Source organism: Leopardus geoffroyi, chromosome C3 (genome assembly GCF_018350155.1).
Source record: "Leopardus geoffroyi isolate Oge1 chromosome C3, O.geoffroyi_Oge1_pat1.0, whole genome shotgun sequence".
NCBI lineage: Eukaryota > Metazoa > Chordata > Mammalia > Carnivora > Felidae > Leopardus > Leopardus geoffroyi.
The window spans coordinates 92,989,986-93,007,766 of NC_059338.1; the positions used below are offsets into that span (position 1 = coordinate 92,989,986).

General features: G+C 40.7%; 1 protein-coding gene across 1 annotated transcript; it reads right to left on the minus strand.

The window, feature by feature from the left end:
* Positions 1-4,764: 4,764 nt before the first annotated feature.
* On the minus strand, positions 4,765-9,183 carry UTP23 (UTP23 small subunit processome component). Its single transcript, XM_045453858.1, has 3 exons — positions 8,897-9,183; positions 6,161-6,335; positions 4,765-5,248 (listed from the first exon to the last, which is right to left on the minus strand). The coding sequence occupies exons 1-3, from the start codon at positions 9,082-9,084 to the stop codon at positions 4,868-4,870; spliced, it is 744 nt and encodes a 247-aa protein (XP_045309814.1). The 5' UTR covers positions 9,085-9,183; the 3' UTR covers positions 4,765-4,867.
* Positions 9,184-17,781: the final 8,598 nt, after the last annotated feature.

The following is a 17,781-nucleotide window of genomic DNA, read 5'->3' on the forward strand; positions in this document are numbered from 1 at the left end:
TATTTTCTCATTTACATCTAAACTAAGAATTCTTTTTTTCTTTTTTTTTTCTCTATTTTTTTTTAATTTTTTTTTCTTTTTTTCTTTTTTTTTTTCAACTTTTTTATTTATTTTTTTGGGACAGAGAGAGACAGAGCATGAACGGGGTGAGGGGCAGAGAGAGAGAGGGAGACACAGAATCGGAAACAGGCTCCAGGCTCTGAGCCATCAGCCCAGAGCCTGACGCGGGGCTCGAACTCACGGACCGCGAGATCGTGACCTGGCTGAAGTCGGACGCTTAACCGACTGCGCCACCCAGGCGCCCCTAAACTAAGAATTCTTAAGAAAAGTTACAGCACAATGACATATTTTTATAACATTTTAAACAATACAAACTATTCATTCTCTCCATTCATGAAAATCTATTAATTAAACCTGTCAAATCACAGCCAATTTGCCTTACTAAAGGCAAAGACATAAAATATAATATCTTAACTCTATGCATAAATAGAAAACAGGAAATCTTTTTACTTTTGAAACTTGGCTGTTCTTTAATGACTTCTAGCTTCAATTTACATACTTGTGGGGAATGAGAAATGGCTGTGGGGCTTCGAAAATGTAGGTAATACAGAATCCTCCCCAACTCAGCTACAAATACTTCTTTTTGAAGTGTTCATAAAAAAACAGCAATTTTCTGAAACACTATTGTTGAGTCTGGCAAACTTCAGAGTTCAGAAGCACATGTACTCTACCTTTATCCCCAACAAAGTTAGCAGCTACCCTCTAAAGTAGGGGTTGTCAACATTTTCTTTTCCCCAAACTGCAAAACGGATTACAATCACATGTGTATACATGGTGCCATGCCCTCTTCCCTAAGTTATTATAGAAAAAATAAAGCAAGTAGTGTTAAGGATATGTGGGGTGGTGTTATGAGGGCACTGCTCACAAAAGAATTGTAGTACAAAGATAGGAGATCCTTTCGTTAAGATATTTAAGGTAATATGACTAATATCAAAGTTTTAAAATATTGAATACTATATTTTGTAGTACATTGTATTTTTAATATGTTAATTGAAAAAATTACTATTTTATAAAAATAAGTTGACTTTTCTAGCTCTCCAGTTCAGACACTCTTATTAGGTGACTATATAGCACTGGTAAGTAAGTATTTTGGGTTCCTGGACCCAATTTCAATGTGTATTGGCAGAGGTAGTTTTTACACATAGAATAAGCAGTGCTCTGACACCAACAATTCAACTCAACTCTGACATTATTTACCTGGAGACAGATAGCATCAGATCCCATGGGTTAAGGGGTCAGTCCTTCAAGACTGTCACCTCCTCTCCCCTCACAACACACTTCAGACCCATACAGGCTGTTACCTGTTCTGACGTCTGGCTATAAATCTTAAATTCCCATGACACTCTTCTCCATTCAATTAATTTGCTAGAGTGACTCACGGAACCCAGAGAAACATTTTACTTACTGCAAGTTCATTATAAAAGGCTATGAACTCAGAAGCAGCCCGATAGAAGAGATGTATAGGGAAAAGCACGGGGAAAGGGCAGGATCTTGCAAGCCCTCTCCAGGTGGGTCACTCTCCCCAGTCTCCACCTGTTTATTAACCCAGAAGCTCTCCAAACCATGTCCTTGTGGGGTTTTATAGAGGCTTTATTACATGAGCACGATTGATTGAATCAGTGGCCATTCTCCTCTCTCTCCCCTCCCCAAAGGTTGGGGGTGGGGTGGACACTTAAAGTTCCAACCCTCCCATCACAGGATTGGCTCCAAAGGTAACCAGATGCCATTCTTAGATGTTTTCCAAAACCATCCCATTAACATAAAAGATACCTTTAAGCTCTCATTAGTTAGGAAGTTCCAACGGTTTTTGGGAGCTGTGAGTCCGGAACCATGAATAAAAAAACAAATATATATGTACTTATTATTAATAACAATATCACATTAAGCTTTGTTAAAAAGAGAAATACCTAATAGTTATGCATTTTAGCATATTGAAAATATCATTTCACCTGCTTTATCACTTTGTCTACATTTGACCCAGTAATCCTCTTATCATTGTTGATGAATTTTTTTCTTCTTCACAGGAACTATACAGCTATAATCACTTTTTCCCAGTATCTTTGCCTTCTTTTTAAAAAATGTTCCTGTTAAGAAAAAACAGAAACATGAAAGGACAACCCAAGCACTAAGCTGGCTTGCCTATCCCAGTGTGTTGTTCCTACTGTAGTTAAGGCTAGATCTTCACTGTCGATCCAGAAAAGCATCTCTGAATTCAACTGAGAATAATATTTCTGTAGAAAAATTTAAATGGTCTCAAATTTAAGAGCAGTTAGTTTAGTCATTAACAAGAATTTATTCATGATGTACTTCATACCTGATCATGACACTCTAACGATACAGATTAAGAACTGCTACTCAGAGGTGTCACAGGTAGCACAAAGTCAGGGGCTAATGGGCAGATCCCACCTTTTCCATATTATACTTCAAGATCTCAGCACAGAAACACTGTAATTTTGGTCTGATGGATGATTAAAACACTTGAGAAAAGGGCTGAAAAAGATGACTTGGTTATTCAATTCCTAATAGAATCGGCCCTTAAAACATTTTATAAACAAAATATAAAATGTATTTACTACATAATCTGTTATTTTAAATTCTGGTGACCCTTTAGACACCTTTTTAAAAAAATTTTTTTAATGTTTACTTTTTTTTTTTTTTTTTTTTTCAACTTTTATTTATTTTTGGGACAGAGAGAGACAGAGCATGAATGGGGGAGGGGCAGAGAGAGAGGGAGACACAGAATCGGAAACAGGCTCCAGGCTCTGAGCCATCAGCCCAGAGCCTGACGCGGGGCTCGAACTCACGGACCGCGAGATCGTGACCTGGCTGAAGTCGGACGCTTAACCGACTGCGCCACCCAGGCGCCCCTAATGTTTACTTTTGAGAGAGAGACAGAGTGTGAGTGGGGGAGGAACAGAGGGAGAGGGAGACACAGAATCTGAAGCAGCCTCCAGGCTCTGAGCTGTCAGCACAGAGCCCGATGCGGGGCTCCAACTCACAAAATGTAAGATCATGACCTGAGCTGAAGTCGGATGCTTAGCGACTGAGCCACCCAGGCGCCCCACCTTTAGACACGTTTTATTTATTTCTTTAAAGTTTATTCATTTAAAAAAAATTTTTTTTAACGTTTATTTATTTTTGAGACAGAGAGAGACAGAGCATGAATGGGGGAGGGTCAGAGAGAGAGGGAGACACAGAATCCGAAACAGGCTCCAGGCTCTGAGTGGTCAGCACAGAGCCCAAGGCAGGGCTCGAACTCACGGACCGCGAGATCATGACCTGAGTTGAAGTCAGACCTTTAACCGACTGAGCCACCCAGGCACCCCTAGACACGTTTTAAAGAAGATATTCATAGTCCATCTTAAAGAGAGTGTTATTTTGGATTTTTTACTCTTGAATTTAATATTTGCTTTAAAAGAAAATCACCCTCCCTGTTGGACAAATGAAACTCAAATCTGTTTGCTTCCCCTAGGGCCTTATAAACAATTAAGAGACTCCAGGGGAATTAAGTGAAATGATCTTCAATCAAGAATTATCTTACTAGGGTGCCTGGCTGGCTCAGTTGGAAGAGCACACAACTCTTAATCTTGGGGTCATCAGTTTGAGCCCCCACGTTGGCTTAAAAAAATTTAAAGAGAGAATTATATTGCTAGATTAATGCAACAAATATGAGGGTAAACACCTGTGGAGCCTCACAAAATGTACTTCCTACACACTCCATGCTTCACTACAGCAAAAAAGAAAACTGAGAGGAAAACAAAGAAATCTAAGAAACAAATAACAAAGTAAATTTCTGGATAAAGGCAAGAAATGTCTGGATGACAGCTGAGAAACATACTTTGAAAACTTTTCCACATTGGAGGACAGAGGGCTGTAGAATTATCTCCAGGGGTGAGGAATTACCTGGTATTATATAGAAAATTGTAAGTTCTGGGGCACCTGGGTTAAGCATCCAACCTTGGCTCAGGTCATGATGTCACAGTTCATGGGTTCGAGCAACGTGTCATGCTCTGTGCTGACAGCTCAGAGCCTGGAACCTGCTTCAGATTCTGTGTCTCCCTCTCTCTCTGCCCCTCCCCCACTCATGCGCACATGCTCTCTCTCAAAAATAAACATTAAAAAAAAGAAGAAAATTCTAAGTTCCTTTAACACAGTTATTAGAGAATGTGGCAAGACCCAGTCAGATGCTAAAAGAAAATGAGGACATTATAAAGTTTGGAATAACAACATAGTGTAAGAAATAAATTCAATCATAGCATGCTACTTGGGTCAGTGGCGAACAAAGTTTATAGTCATAATAAAAAATACTTTGAGATGTATAAAGATTGAAATATTAATATATTAGAAAAATGAAGGAGTGATACAAGTAAGCAAAATTTCCACTTTCTAGTAGAAAGTCAAATAATGGATGGACCAAAAGACAGCACCATATTCATATTATTTGAGAATATAAATTCTACAACCACTACATGAATGAGGAATGTTCCACTGTAAATGCGAAAAGGGACGCCCACTTTGTCACAAGCCTTTTGTACGATTTGATTTTTTTACATGATTTGCATATCCTGGGGGTACGAGGCCAATGGTGAGATAGAAAAAAGACAAGATTTTTACATTGAAGAACAATCTCCAAAATGCCTAAACCCATCCACTCTGAGTTGTTGTTTTTCCGAATAATTTTAGGCAAAGGCATATGAGTCAATATTTATTTACAAAAATAATAGTCTTTTATTGTAAGTACTTCCACAGTTTTAAAAAGAAATTTATTTTTCACATTTAAATGTCTTTAAAAGTATTCAAAGGATTATCATTCTGCATTCTGCTTTTCAGAAAGTACTTTTGAGGCAGATCTATTCCGGATTCTTTTTCTTTTTCTCTTCTTTTCAGAGGCAGATGATTTTGTATCCTGTGCTCTTTTCTTTTTCTTCAAACAGCTAAGAGGATTGGGGCCACTTACTTTCTTGTGTTTTTTCTTTCTCCTCTGTTCAGGGTTTTTCACTAAACCCTTTTCTTCCTTGAGTTGCTTGATACTTTGTTTCTCATGCACTGAGACAAGCTGACCTGACTCTACTGCTTTAACAAAAGCAATTGTTTTGGGAGAAGGTTTGTCCAAGACAATAGTGTTCTGAATAATAAACATGAGAGGGACTCCAGGCTTTTTCTTCACTTTCATAGACAAATTCTGATCCTATTAAAAAGAAAAATAGCACTATTCAGTTCAAATATGTCAATTAAATAAGATGCCTTAAGTGGAAAAAATAGACGAGATCACAAGTTTTACTTTTCAAATTGGTATGTCTCACTAATAGAGTAAATTTTATGATTAAAAAAAAGGAAGATAAACAAGAAATCTGAGTACAAAGAGATAAGTGGCAACAATGTGACACTGGATCTATCAAGATTCTACCACCAGGAATTACAAACTGTCACAAAGGTAAGAATGTTAGGCAATGCCCCGCTTTCTACTCTAAGACATGCTTCAAAAAGGGTCAAGAATGTTCAGAGGTTGAAGGGATAGAAATAAAATAAGAATTCATGGACTCAGATTCTAGATTCAGCTCTGCATCTAATTTAGTGATTTTATAATTCTAAAAGAATATGTAACCAAATCTGTATGTATGTGAACTTCTTTGTTAATATCAACCCTGAAAGTCTCTCCTTCCCCTCCTGGTCTTTAAAAGCCAGAAACAGTTCTATACTGGTGGTACAATTTCAAATAATGTAAAACACGACTTTTTGAGAACTAATATAAAATACAGGAACATGCAAAAACACTGATGAACACAGAATGTAAAATATTTGTTCCACTTCTCTTCAAGAATGCTGACATATATCATCGCATCTTTTTGTCAATAACTATTAAAAAAATACTTCAGTAATTAAGAAGAAAAATCAATATGCTTAAGGTTCTCTCCTCAAATTCTCTAATGGCATGACAACTGCTTTTATTGACTGCAAATCAACTTAAAAGCCTGTATTTTACAAAGTTGAAACATTCTATCAAACCACTTTCATCTAATTTTTTCTGATTATAAGCAGCTCCATATGAAATAGAAACAGAAATGATTAAAATTGCCTCTAATTTTAAAAGCAGTATCACCTGTGTTGCCACAAAATAATGATGAGGATTTCCCTCTTCAACCATGGAGAGCAGACATTCTGATCCACTCACTGGATTCTTGAAATGGGGACAATTTCGGACTTGGCATTTTTGTGCAATCAGTTTTGCCCCATATAAGTCTTTTCCCAATGTTTCTAACTCTTTTAACACACACCTGGAAAAAAAAAATGTTATTAGCAGCTCACAATTACAACATACATTTCAGTGTTCCCAGAAGTATAGAAAAATAGTTTTTACGAAATTTAAACTATACCATCACGATCTGAATGTGTTATGTGTTGGCCCCAAACATATGGTAGCCGTATCACTCTTTAAAAACCTGGAAAATATTTGGGGCACCTGGGTGGCTCAGTTGGTTAAGTGTCTGACTCTTGATTTTGGCTCAGGTCATGATCTCACAGTATATCCGGGGTGTGGGCGTAGGGGTGGGGTGACAGCGCGCGGGGCCTGCTTGGGATTCTCTCTCTCTCTCTCTCTCTCTCTCTCTCTCTCTACCTCTCCCCCTACTCTTTCTCAAAATAAATCAACATTTAAAAAATAAATAAAAACCTGGAAAACACAAACACCAAGTTGAAGGAAAAACAGTTAAATCTACTGAGCATTTATTATGTGTCAGGCAGCATGCTAATTGCTCTTTACATAAATTCTTGCTTCAATCTCAAAACAGCCCTATCAGGCACCTAACTTGAAAGTTATCCTTATTTTAGAGTACCTCACTCTGAGAGATTCCAAGTAACATGCTGAAACACAGCTCATAAGTGGTAGTCGAAATGTGAATCCAAGTAGTTGACAACAGATACCTTGCCCCAACCTTAGCGCGAGATGCTTCTACTTCAAGTACAAATTGGTACACCTTTAAACGATTCTCAGTACAGAGAAGTAAAAATTTAAGTCATCGGTTTAATAACAACCACAACTTCCTTTTTCTCTTTGCGTTTTCATATTAATATAAGCCAATGTTTTTTAAAATGTCAGCTATAAACTACCCATATCAAAATGACACAGTGATAACAAATTCTATTAATTTCTACTCCTTTTCACATCCCCATTTCTGCACCTCTTGAGGAGTCAAATGTCAGCATTTTAATAAGCTCTCCGGGCATTTCTTCTATCACACTAAAGAAAAAATAAAATAAAAAATTATGAGAACTACTTAGTCAAAGATTTCTGAAACTCCAGGCAGCCCTTGCCAGACTCTACCTTGCCTCACTCTCTTTATCATCCATTTAGTTTTGTTTAAGACAAGAGATTTTGCTTTCTATTCATCAGTTTTGAACTTTTTGGAGTTTCAGGCCCAAACTCCCATGTATTTACTGGATATTTCCTACGGATGTACACCATCTCTTCAAATTCATGTCTAAAATCATGAAGATTTAGATCACGAAGCTCCTGGGTGTAAGTCAGAAATCCTAACTGACCTTTTCTTCCTCACCCATAACCCTACCCCATCGGCTGTTGGTATCTGTCTCAGGAACGCCTCTTTGTAGAGCCCTTGGGCTCCAGCCTTTCTTCTCCGAAGTTTAGGCTCCCATTATTTCTTTTTTTTTTTAATTTTAAAAATTTTTTTTTTTATTTTTCAACGTTTATTTATTTTTGGGACAGAGAGAGACAGAGCATGAATGGGGGAGGGGCAGAGAGAGAGGGAGACACAGAATCGGAAGCAGGCTCCAGGCTCCGAGCCATCAGCCCAGAGCCTGATGCGGGGCTCGAACTCAGGGACCGCGAGATCGTGACCTGAGCTGAAGTCGGACGCTTAACCGACTGAGCCACCCAGGTGCCCCAAAACCCTTAAGTTTCTTAATAGTTCCTGTCGTAGGTTCGATTTCCCTTCTTCCCAGCGTCATTTCCAATTACACCCTGTGCTCTCATCTCTTTTTCGGGCATTTTACAACTCCATTTCTTCATTTAGGAGGTCTTTATCTCTTGTCCGTCACCCAAACTAGTCCTTCCCCTCAGAACTGAAAGGTGTCTGGGCTCAAAAGACATTTCTCCTCTATGAGACCTTCCATGATTCCATCTCCCCACCCACACCCCCGGGAGGTTCCCAGGCTGAGGAAGTCACAACACACACGAGTCAAAACGCGCCCGGAAGGTTGGCCGTTTGTCCTGTTCACCAAGTTATCCTCAGTGGCTACAGCCGTGCCTGGCATGGGGCTGGTACTTAATAAAGACAGTTCAATAAATAAATGACCATGGGCAAGGCTCTTAGCCTCGAGCTGTGAATTATCTTTCTGGGATTCGGAGATGTTAGCTCGCAGGGCAGCTGTGACGCTTGAAAATTTTTCATTTCCACTAGAAACAGCTATGCGAATAAGAGCAACCACTTGAAGCGGGTAGATTTTGGATACCAGCAAGTGCTCTCCACACGTCTGATCCTTAAAGCAACCTTATTAGTTCACGGTCTTTTCCTTACAGATGAGAAATCCCAGGCTCACAGAGATTAACTTGCCGGAAGCCACAAAGCTGGCAGGACTGGGACCAAGACTCGAAGCCAGATCGCACTACATAAAGCACGGGTCTCATTCGCCGGGCCAAACACGCGAAGATTCGCAGTGCACTGTACTTTCTACCTACGTGGTAGACACTCGCCTGACCTCCTCAGTGCCTCCACTTCACTGTCAACTCCTCGTGGGTGGAGCGTTTTGCACGTCGGGGCCTCGTCTCTACCACACCCGCAGGATCCCCGGGCCTCCTCCCCGGACCCGCCGGGCCCACCTGGTGGTGCACAGCTGCGTCTCCCCCATGAGGTAGCGGGGCAGCTGCTCCCGCAGCTGGATCCGGCCGCGCAGCGCCGCCTGACAGAAGGTACCGTCCAGCAGGATCTGGTACGGCTCGCGGACTCCGAAGTTATTGCGGAAGAAGCCGAGATGCTTCTTGGCGTGTTTCTGCCTCGTGATCTTCATGCCTGGCTTACCGGGACCGAGACCAGGGCACCTGAAGCCCGTATAAAACGCTTTCCCTACAGCCCGCGCCTCCCGGAAATAATGCACCCTTTGCCCCCGGAAGTAAACGCCCCCACTTCTTGGGCACGCCCACTGGTTGCGCCACGCCCAGACGAGCGCACGCTTCGCTCCTGGTGCCCGCGCTTTAAGATGCGCGACCTCCCGGCAATGCGTAAGCTTACTGCGTTATCGTGCGTGCAGTCAGCCTCTCAGAGATAGGCAGTGTGATGATAATCAACGATAATGTTGAAGCTTACTATGCTGCAGGCAGTATTCTAAGTAATTTACCATATATTATGCCCTTTAATGTTGATAATTTTCAAGTGGGGAAAGGAAAGGGATTGGAGTATACTGGACAACTATGGGCAGGTTTGTACTAGTTGCCCTCCCTCAGAGAAGGTAGGCACGTTTGCTAAGGGCACATGGTTCTATAGTGTTAGAACTGTCACTGGAAGCCAGGACTGAAGTTAAAAGCCGCCTGTAGTTCAAATGATCTTGCTACCCACCAGTACCCATCTCCGCCCCCCCCCCCCCCCCCCGCCCGCCAAGGAACTACTGTCACTGAGAGCCAAACTTAGGAAAGAATATAGCCTAACCCTTCGTTAATCAAGAGTTAATCAGAAAATTTTGTTCCCTAGCAGCTAATTGCCAAGCATCCACTTCAATTCAGAACAAGCTAATCAGAGAATGGGGAGAATAGAATTTTGCATTTTTGTCCCAGGTCCTCGAATCTGTCCCAGATCTAGTTCTGGCTAACTATTGAGAGAAAGAAACAACACAGAAAATTGATTTACAAAGTGATGGAGATGTATTATTTGCATTGGGGTTTTTATTTGAAGATATAGGTTTATGGAATTGGAACTAAGAATTTCTATAATGTGTGCCCTGTCCTGATTCCCAGCACATCACTTAGATGGCTGCTTTTATTTCGCTGAAAATAAATTTAGGAATTGGAAGCTATAAAATGTTATTATGGGATTGGATGCATGGTTCTTAAGTATAATTGCTCACTGCTTTCCAGGTTTATTCCTCTTTATCTCTGTATGCCAACTCCTTACCCCAGCTATACTCCCACCACAGAGAAATTATACCACCTCAGCCTTGCAAAAACAATTAAAATATTTTTAAAAAAATAGATTGACAGATTTATCTACCACCACCATTCCATTGGATCATATTTCACTTATGATAATTAATAAAGGGAAACCTCACTATAATGGAGATGGGAGCTGGGTAGAGGGAGCTCTCACACCCCACTACTCTTATTCAATAACAGACCCCACAAAGAAGAGACAAACCTTGTAGATGGATACCACTTTACTACCCCAGCAGTAGGAAGGAAGAAGACTTTTCTTATCCAATCCCACCAACAGCCCTGCCAATGAGATACAGTCACAATTTAGCCAATGAGAAGCCACTATACTTCAGGTTTTCAGTTTACTCCAGCGGACGTTTTGTTTATATCAGCCTTCCCAACCTCTAGATTACATCTATAAAAGAGCAGTACCTCTTCTTTGTTCCCCAGACTTGCCTATGATTTTGGTGTATCTCACTTGTCTGGTACTGTAATTGTTTGCTATTGCTGAATAAAACTATGCTTTTTTCTTGGTGAAATAATGGGCTTAAAGTAACTGGTTTGATTTTTAAGGTTAACTAATGAGAAAAATGTGGTGCAGGACTAGGGCTTTGAGTCCGAGTTGTTTTTTGTGTTTTTTATTTTTTCAATTTTTTTTTTTTATTATTATTATTTTTTTTTTCTTTTTTTTTTATAATATATGAAATTTATTGTCCAAATTGGTTTCCATAAAACACCCAGTGCTCATCCCAAAAGGTGCCCTCCTCAATACCCATCACCCACCCTCTCCTCCCTCCCACCCCCCATCAACCCTCAGTTTGTTCTCAGTTTTTAACAGTCTCTTATGCTTTGGCTCTCTCCCCCTCTAACCTCTTTTTTTTTTTTTTTTTTTTTTCTTTTTTCCTCCCCCTCCCCCATGGGTTCCTGTTACGTTTCTCAGGATCCACATAAGAGTGAAACCATATGGTGTCTGTCTTTCTCTGTATGGCTTATTTCACTTAGCATCACACTCTCCAGTTCCATCCACGTTGCTACAAAAGGCCATATTTCATTTTTTCTCATTGCCACGTAGTATTCCATTGTGTATATAAACCACAATTTCTTTATCCATTCATCAGTTGATGGACATTTAGGCTCTTTCCATAATTTGGCTATTGTTGAGAGTGCTGCTATGAACATTGGGGTACAAGTGCCCCTATGCATCAGTACTCCTGTATCCCTTGGATAAATTCCCAGCAGTGCTATTGCTGGGTCATAGGGTAGGTCTATTTTTAATTTTCTGAGGAACCTCCACACTGTTTTCCAGAGCGGCTGCACCAATTTGCATTCCCACCAACAGTGCAAGAGGGTTCCCGTTTCTCCACATCCTCGCCAGCATCTATAGTCTCCTGATTTGTTCATTTTGGCCACTCTGACTGGCGTGAGGTGATACCTGAGTGTGGTTTTGATTTGTATTTCCCTGATAAGGAGCGACGCTGAACATCTTTTCATGTGCCTGTTGGCCATCCGGATGTCTTCTTTAGAGAAGTGTCTATTCATGTTTTCTGCCCATTTCTTCACTGGGTTATTTGTTTTTCGGGTGTGGAGTTTGGTGAGCTCTTTATAGATTTTGGATACTAGCCCTTTGTCCGAGATGTCATTTGCAAATATCTTTTCCCATTCCGTTGGTTGCCTTTTAGTTTTGTTGGTTGTTTCCTTTGCTGTGCAGAAGCTTTTTATCTTCATAAGGTCCCAGTAATTCACGTTTGCTTTTAATTCCCTTGCCTTTGGGGATGTGTCGAGTAAGAGATTGCTACGGCTGAGGTCAGAGAGGTCTTTTCCTGCTTTCTCCTCTAAGGTTTTGATGGTTTCCTGTCTCACATTCAGGTCCTTTATCCATTTTGAGTTTATTTTTGTGAATGGTGTGAGAAAGTGGTCTAGTTTCAACCTTCTGCATGTTGCTGTCCAGTTCTCCCAGCACCATTTGTTAAAGAGGCTGTCTTTTTTCCATTGGATGTTCTTTCCTGCTTTGTCAAAGATGAGTTGACCATACGTTTGTGGGTCTAGTTCTGGGGTTTCTATTCTATTCCATTGGTCTATGTGTCTGTTTTTGTGCCAATACCATGCTGTCTTGATGATGACAGCTTTGTAGTAGAGGATAAAGTCTGGGATTGTGATGCCTCCTGCTTTGGTCTTCTTCTTCAAAATTCCTTTGGCTATTCGGGGCTTTTTGTGGTTCCATATGAATTTTAGGATTGCTTGTTCTAGTTTCGAGAAGAATGCTGGTGCAATTTTGATTGGGATTGCATTGAATGTGTAGATAGCTTTGGGTAGTATTGACATTTTGACAATATTTATTTTTCCAATCCATGAGCAGGGAATGTCTTTCCATTTCTTTAAATCTTCTTCAATTTCCTTTGTAAGCTTTCTATAGTTTTCAGCATATAGATCCTTTACATCTTTGGTTAGATTTATTCCTAGGTATTTTATGCTTCTTGGTGCAATTGTGAATGGGATCAGTTTTTTTATTTGTCTTTCTGTTGCTTCATTGTTAGTGTATAAGAATGCAACTGATTTCTGTACATTGATTTTGTATCCTGCAACTTTGCTGAATTCATGTATCAGTTCTAGCAGACTTTTGGTGGAGTCTATCGGATTTTCCATGTATAATATCATGTCATCTGCAAAGAGCGAAAGCTTGACTTCATCTTTGCCAATTTTTATGCCTTTGATTTCCTTTTGTTGTCTGATTGCTGATGCTAGAACTTCCAGCACTATGTTAAACAACAGCGGTGAGAGTGGGCGTCCCTGTCGTGTTCCTGATCTCAGGGAAAAAGCTCTCAGTTTTTCCCCGTTGAGGATGATGTTAGCTGTGGGCTTTTCATAAATGGCTTTTATGATCTTTAAGTATGTTCCTTCTATCCCGACTCTCTCAAGGGTTTTTATTAAGAAAGGGTGCTGGATTTTGTCAAAGGCCTTTTCTGCATCGATTGACAGGATCATATGGTTCTTCTCTTTTTTTTTGTTAATGTGATGTATCACGTTGATTGATTTGCGAATGTTGAACCAGCCCTGCATCCCAGGAATGAATCCCACTTGATCATGGTGAATAATTCTTTTTATATGCCGTTGAATTCGATTTGCTAGTATCTTATTGAGAATTTTTGCATCCATATTCATCAGGGATATTGGCCGGTAGTTCTCTTTTTTTACTGGGTCTCTGTCTGGTTTAGGAATCAAAGTAATACTGGCTTCATAGAATGAGTCTGGAAGTTTTCCTTCCCTTTCTATTTCTTGGAATAGCTTGAGAAGGATAGGTATTATCTCTGCTTTAAACGTCTGGTAGAACTCCCCTGGGAAGCCATCTGGTCCTGGACTCTTATTTGTTGGGAGATTTTTGATAACCGATTCAATTTCTTCGCTGGTTATGGGTCTGTTCAAGCTTTCTATTTCCTCCTGATTGAGTTTTGGAAGAGTGTGGGTGTTCAGGAATTTGTCCATTTCTTCCAGGTTGTCCAATTTGTTGGCATATAATTTTTCATAGTATTCCCTGATAATTGTTTGTATCTCTGAGGGATTGGTTGTAATAATTCCATTTTCATTCATGATTTTATCTATTTGGGTCATCTCCCTTTTCTTTTTGAGAAGCCTGGCTAGAGGTTTGTCAATTTTGTTTATTTTTTCAAAAAACCAACTCTTGGTTTCGTTGATCTGCTCTACAGTTTTTTTAGACTCTATATTGTTTATTTCTGCTCTGATCTTTATTATTTCTCTTCTTCTGCTGGGTTTAGGCTGCCTTTGCTGTTCTGCTTCTATTTCCTTTAGGTGTGCTGTTAGATTTTGTATTTGGGATTTTTCTTGTTTCTTGAGATAGGCCTGGATTGCAATGTATTTTCCTCTCAGGACTGCCTTCACTGCGTCCCAAAGCGTTTGGATTGTTGTATTTTCATTTTCGTTTGTTTCCATATATTTTTTAATTTCTTCTCTAATTGCCTGGTTGACCCACTCATTCGTTAGTAGGGTGTTCTTTAACCTCCATGCTTTTGGAGGTTTTCCAGAGTTTTTTCTGTGGTTGATTTCAAGCTTCATAGCATTGTGGTCTGAAAGTATGCATGGTATAATTTCAATTCTGGTAAACTTATGGAGGGCTGTTTTGTGACCCAGTATATGATCTATCTTGGAGAATGTTCCATGTGCACTCGAGAAGAAAGTATATTCTGTTGCTTTGGGATGCAGAGTTCTAAATATATCTGTCAAGTCCATCTGATCCAATGTCTCATTCAGGGCCCTTGTTTCTTTATTGACCGTGTGTCTAGATGATCTATCCATTTCTGTAAGTGGGGTGTTAAAGTCCCCTGCAATTACCACATTCTTATCAATAAGGTTGCTTATGTTTATGAGTAGTTGTTTTATATATTTGGGGGCTCCAGTATTCGGCGCATAGACATTTATAATTGTTAGCTCTTCCTGATGGATAGACCCTGTAACTATTATATAATGTCCTTCTTCATCTCTTGTTACAGCCTTTAATTTAAAGTCTAGTTTGTCTGATATAAGTATGGCTACTCCAGCTTTCTTTTGGCTTCCAGTAGCATGATAAATAGTTCTCCATCCCCTCACTCTCAATCTAAAGGTGTCCTCAGGTCTAAAATGAGTCTCTTGTAGACAGCAAATAGATGGGTCTTGTTTTTGTATCCATTCTGATACCCTATGTCTTTTGGTTGGCGCATTTAATCCATTTACATTCAGTGTTATTATAGAAAGATATGGGTTTAGAGTCATTGTGATGTCTGTATGTTTTATGCTTGTAGCGATGTCTCTGGTATTTTGTCTCACAGGGTCCCCCTTAGGATCTCTTATAGGGCTGGTTTAGTGGTGACAAATTCCTTCAGTTTTTGTTTGTTTGGGAAGACCTTTATCTCTCCTTCTATTCTAAATGACAGACTTGCTGGATAAAGGATTCTCGGCTGCATATTTTTTCTGTCTAGCACACTGAAAATCTCGTGCCAATTCTTTCTGGCCTGCCAAGTTTCAAAAGAGAGATCAGTCACGAGTCTTATAGGTCTCCCTTTATATGTGAGGGCACGTTTACCCCTTGCTGCTTTCAGAATTTTCTCTTTATCCTTGTATTTTGCCAGTTTCACTATGATATGTCGTGCAGAAGATCGATTCAGGTTCCGTCTGAAGGGAGTTCTCTGTGCCTCTTGGATTTCAATGCCTTTTTCCTTCCCCAGTTCAGGGAAGTTCTCAGCTATTATTTCTTCAAGTACCCCTTCAGCACCTTTCCCTCTCTCTTCCTCCTCTGGGATACCAATTATGCGTATATTATTTCTTTTTAGTGTATCACTTAGTTCTCTAATTTTCCCCTCATACTCCTGGATTTTTTTATCTCTCTTTCTCTCAGCTTCCTCTTTTTCCATAACTTTATCTTCTAGTTCACCTATTCTCTCCTCTGCCTCTTCAATCCGAGCTGTGGTGGTCTCCATTTTGTTTTGCATTTCATTTAAAGCGTTTTTCAGCTCCTCATGACTGTTCCTTAGTCCCTTGATCTCTGTAGCAAGGGATTCTCTGCTGTCCTGTATACTGTTTTCAAGCCCGGCGATTAATTTTATGACTATTATTCTAAATTCACTTTCTGTTATATTATTTAAATCCTTTTTGATCAGCTCATTAGCTGTTGTTATTTCCTGGAGATTCTTCTGAGGGGAATTCTTCCGCTTGGTCATTTTGGATAGTCCCTGGCGTGGTGAGGACCTGCAGGGCACTTCCCCTGTGCTGTGGTGTATAACTGGAGTTGGTGGGCGGGGCCGCAGTCCGGCCTGATGTCTGCCCCCAGCCCACCGCTGGGGCCACAGTCAAACTGGTGTGTGCCTTCTCTTCCCCTCCCCTAGGGGCGGGATTCACTGTGGGGTGGCGTGGCCCGTCGGGCTACTTGCACACTGCCAGGCTTGTGATGCTGGGGATCTGGCGTATTAGCTGGGGTGGGTAGGCAAGGTGCACAGGGGCTGGAGGGGCAGGCTTAGCTCGCTTCTCCTTAGGTGATCCACTTCAGGAGGGGCCCTGTGGCAGCGGGAGGGAGTCAGATCCGCTGCCGGAGGTTTGGCTCCGCAGAAGCACAGAGTTGGGTGTTTGCGCGGAGCGAGGAAGTTCCCTGGCAGGAACTGGTTCTCTTTGGGATTTTGGCTGGGGGATGGGCGGGGGAGATGGCGCTGGCGAGCGCCTTTGTTCCCCACCAAACTGAGCTCTGTCGTCCGGGGGCTCAGCAGCTCTCCCTCCCTTTGTCCTCCAGCCTTCCCGCTTTCTGAGCAGAGCTGTTAACTTATGACCTCCCAGACGCTAAGTCGCGCTTGCTGTCGAAACACAGTCCGTCAGGCCCCTCCGCTTTTGCAGGCCAGACTCCGGGGCTCTGCTTGGCCGGCGAGCCGCCCCTCCGCCCCGGCTCCCTCCCGCCAGTCCGTGGAGCATGCACCGCCTCGCCGCCCTTCCTACCCTCTTCCGTGGGCCTCTCGTCTGCGCTTGGCTCCGGCGACTCCGTTCTGCTAATCCTCTGGCGGTTTTCTGGGTTATTTAGGCAGGTGTAGGTGGAATCTAATTGATCAGCAGGACGCGCGGTGAGCCCAGCGTCCTCCTACGCCGCCATCTTCCCTCCGTCTCCTTTCAATTTTTTTTAACTTACTAAACTATAGCATAATTATTTTTCAAGCTCTATGTGTATGACAATGCCATTTGCATACTGGATCCTTATTTCACAAACATGAAGACGGTTTACAATGGTGATTAGCAAGTTTAAAACAGAGTTTTCTACTACAGCAGTGTTTCTCAAAACATAATCCTGGGATATGCAGAAAAAGCTCTTAGGATGCTTGTTTAAAATGCCCATTTCTGATTCTGAACAAGTATTGAAGGATAGGGATACTATTCAAAAAGGAATTGCCTTTAATTACAATCTTCCCAAGTCATTATTATGCATATTAATGTTCCTGAAGGTTGGTTTGCAGTAGAGCATCACTGTTCATCCAATAGGACATTTTCAGTAGGTAGTTCACCGAACACTTTCTGGTCTGAGGGTCAATGACCTAATATTAGAACATCAATATTTGGGCACAACCTAGGCACAAGACAAATATTGCCGTTATTTGTTGAACTAGTAAAGATTCTTAAATTATCTTATATCATCTTAAATTATTCTTATAATATCTTTGCTAAAAATTTTAATAGCCATTGAAAATAATTTTGACCTTATGGTGCTGGAACAATAACGTCTCAGCATTGCTGGCTTCTAGCTCTTTTCTTAGGTCACTTTACTGGACATTTTCCATGCCAAATAGACATTCAGCTCAGGTAGGGAATTAATTTATTTTTCTTTATTTATTTCATGCTCTTCATATTCTTTATTATGTCTGGATCAAATATAATTTATAGTGCGATTTGTTGTACATGATTTTGAAGATTTTTCTTCATGAAATTTTGATGAAGCCAAGTTGACAGAATGATTTATTTTTGCAAGGTGTGACTAATTCCCAAACAAGACTTTTTCATGAAAGATTCATAGCCTAAATGGAATTAAATAGGTAAACATTAAATACAATTCATAAAGGTTATTT

Coding starts and splice junctions, on each gene's coding strand:
- UTP23 (XM_045453858.1), bottom strand. CDS start 9,084: ATGAAGATCACGAGGCAGAAACACGCCAAGAAGCATCTCGGCTTCTTC. Junction 6,336..8,896: donor ACGCAGCTGTGCACCACCAG/GTGGGCCCGGCG, acceptor TTTTTTTTCCAG/GTGTGTGTTAAAAGAGTTAG. Junction 5,249..6,160: donor ATTATTTTGTGGCAACACAG/GTGATACTGCTT, acceptor TCTTTTTAATAG/GATCAGAATTTGTCTATGAA.